At 56.6% G+C, this 1,240-nt stretch overlaps 1 protein-coding gene across 1 annotated transcript; it reads right to left on the reverse strand.

Annotated features, from left to right (window-relative positions):
• Positions 1-63: 63 nt before the first annotated feature.
• On the reverse strand, positions 64-1,056 carry EMH_0099210 (uncharacterized protein; the record flags this gene model as incomplete). The annotated part of the gene is made up of 3 exons (XM_038022077.1): positions 64-90; positions 315-425; positions 643-1,056. The coding sequence occupies 3 exons, from the start codon at positions 1,054-1,056 to the stop codon at positions 64-66; spliced, it is 552 nt and encodes a 183-aa protein (XP_037877931.1).
• Positions 1,057-1,240: the final 184 nt, after the last annotated feature.

The raw sequence follows: 1,240 nt of genomic DNA on the forward strand, positions 1-1,240 counted from the left end.
TATATATATATATATATATATATATATATATCTGTATGTATCTGTGTGGTGTGTGGTGTGTGCTTACAAGCGCTGAGGTATGCTGCAGCCCTGAGTGTATAGAGTAGACATTGTGTGTGTGTATATGTGTATTTGTTTTCTTTATAAGTGTGTATTTTTGTGTGTATATTAGCGCATCGTTTGCATGCATTAGGGTTTCCGGGTAAGCTGAGGTGTCTGAGGGCGAGACGGAGACAGAGGAGACAGCTGGGGAGCAGAGCCAGGTTTGATAGTACCAGCAGCAGCTGCCCCGCTGCCCGCAACCAAAACCCCACAAACTCCACCTCGCATGCAGCCCCAACAAACCCCCAAGCGCAGCGACACCCCAGCACTGCGAACCCATCCAGACGCTCTGTTATCGCGCAAGAACTAGACTCAGGGCAAGGCTGATACACACACACACACACACACACACACACACACACACATACACACACGCAAAAACAGAGAAACGGAGAGAGTTGGGGGGCGTCTGGGAGTGGTTGGTTGATGCCTGTTGTTGTCTGCTGCTGCTGCTGCTCCTGCAGCAGCAGCAGCAGCAGCAGCAGCAGCAGCAGCGGCAGCAGTAGCAGCAGCAGAAGTGAGGTGCTGCTGCGGTCTCACCTGGCTGCAGAGCCGAGAGACATCCGATGACGCCTGCAGGTGCAGCCTGAGGTCTGCATCAGATTCCTCTGGGGCTGTATCTTCTAGGTGTCTCCTTTCAGCAGCAGCAGCAGCAGCAGCAGCAGCAGCAGTAGATGAGGGGACCCCCTCAGGTGTCTCCTCTGTCTCCAACAGCTGCCACTGCAGCATATATGTCGTCGGCAGCAAACTGAAGTCAGCAGGCAGCATCTCCGCCTCCACATGCCACCCATGGTTGCTCAGAGACACCCCTCTCTTGCCTGAGGCCTCATGCATGCGGGAGCCCCAGTGGGGGCCACCCTGTGGGCCCCCCTGGGGGCCTCCATAGGGGCCCTTCTGGGGGCCCCTATGGTGAGCCGTCTGGGGGCCCATGTGGGGGGCCCCCTGGGGGCCCATGTGGGGGGCCCCCTGGGGGCCCCTCGAGAAATTTTCATACTGGTATTCGTCTTCAAGCGGTTCACAGAATACAGGGAGACGCAGCAAAGCTTTTCTCTTGGGGGCCCTGCCTCTTGCTGCTGCTGGTGCTGGTGCTGCAGGTGGTTTAGAAGAGGGGCGCAGCGTCGATTGCTGGAGACAGCAA

Source organism: Eimeria mitis, genomic scaffold (assembly GCF_000499745.2).
Source record: "Eimeria mitis Houghton genomic scaffold, Emh_scaff10363, whole genome shotgun sequence".
Lineage (NCBI taxonomy): Eukaryota > Apicomplexa > Conoidasida > Eucoccidiorida > Eimeriidae > Eimeria > Eimeria mitis.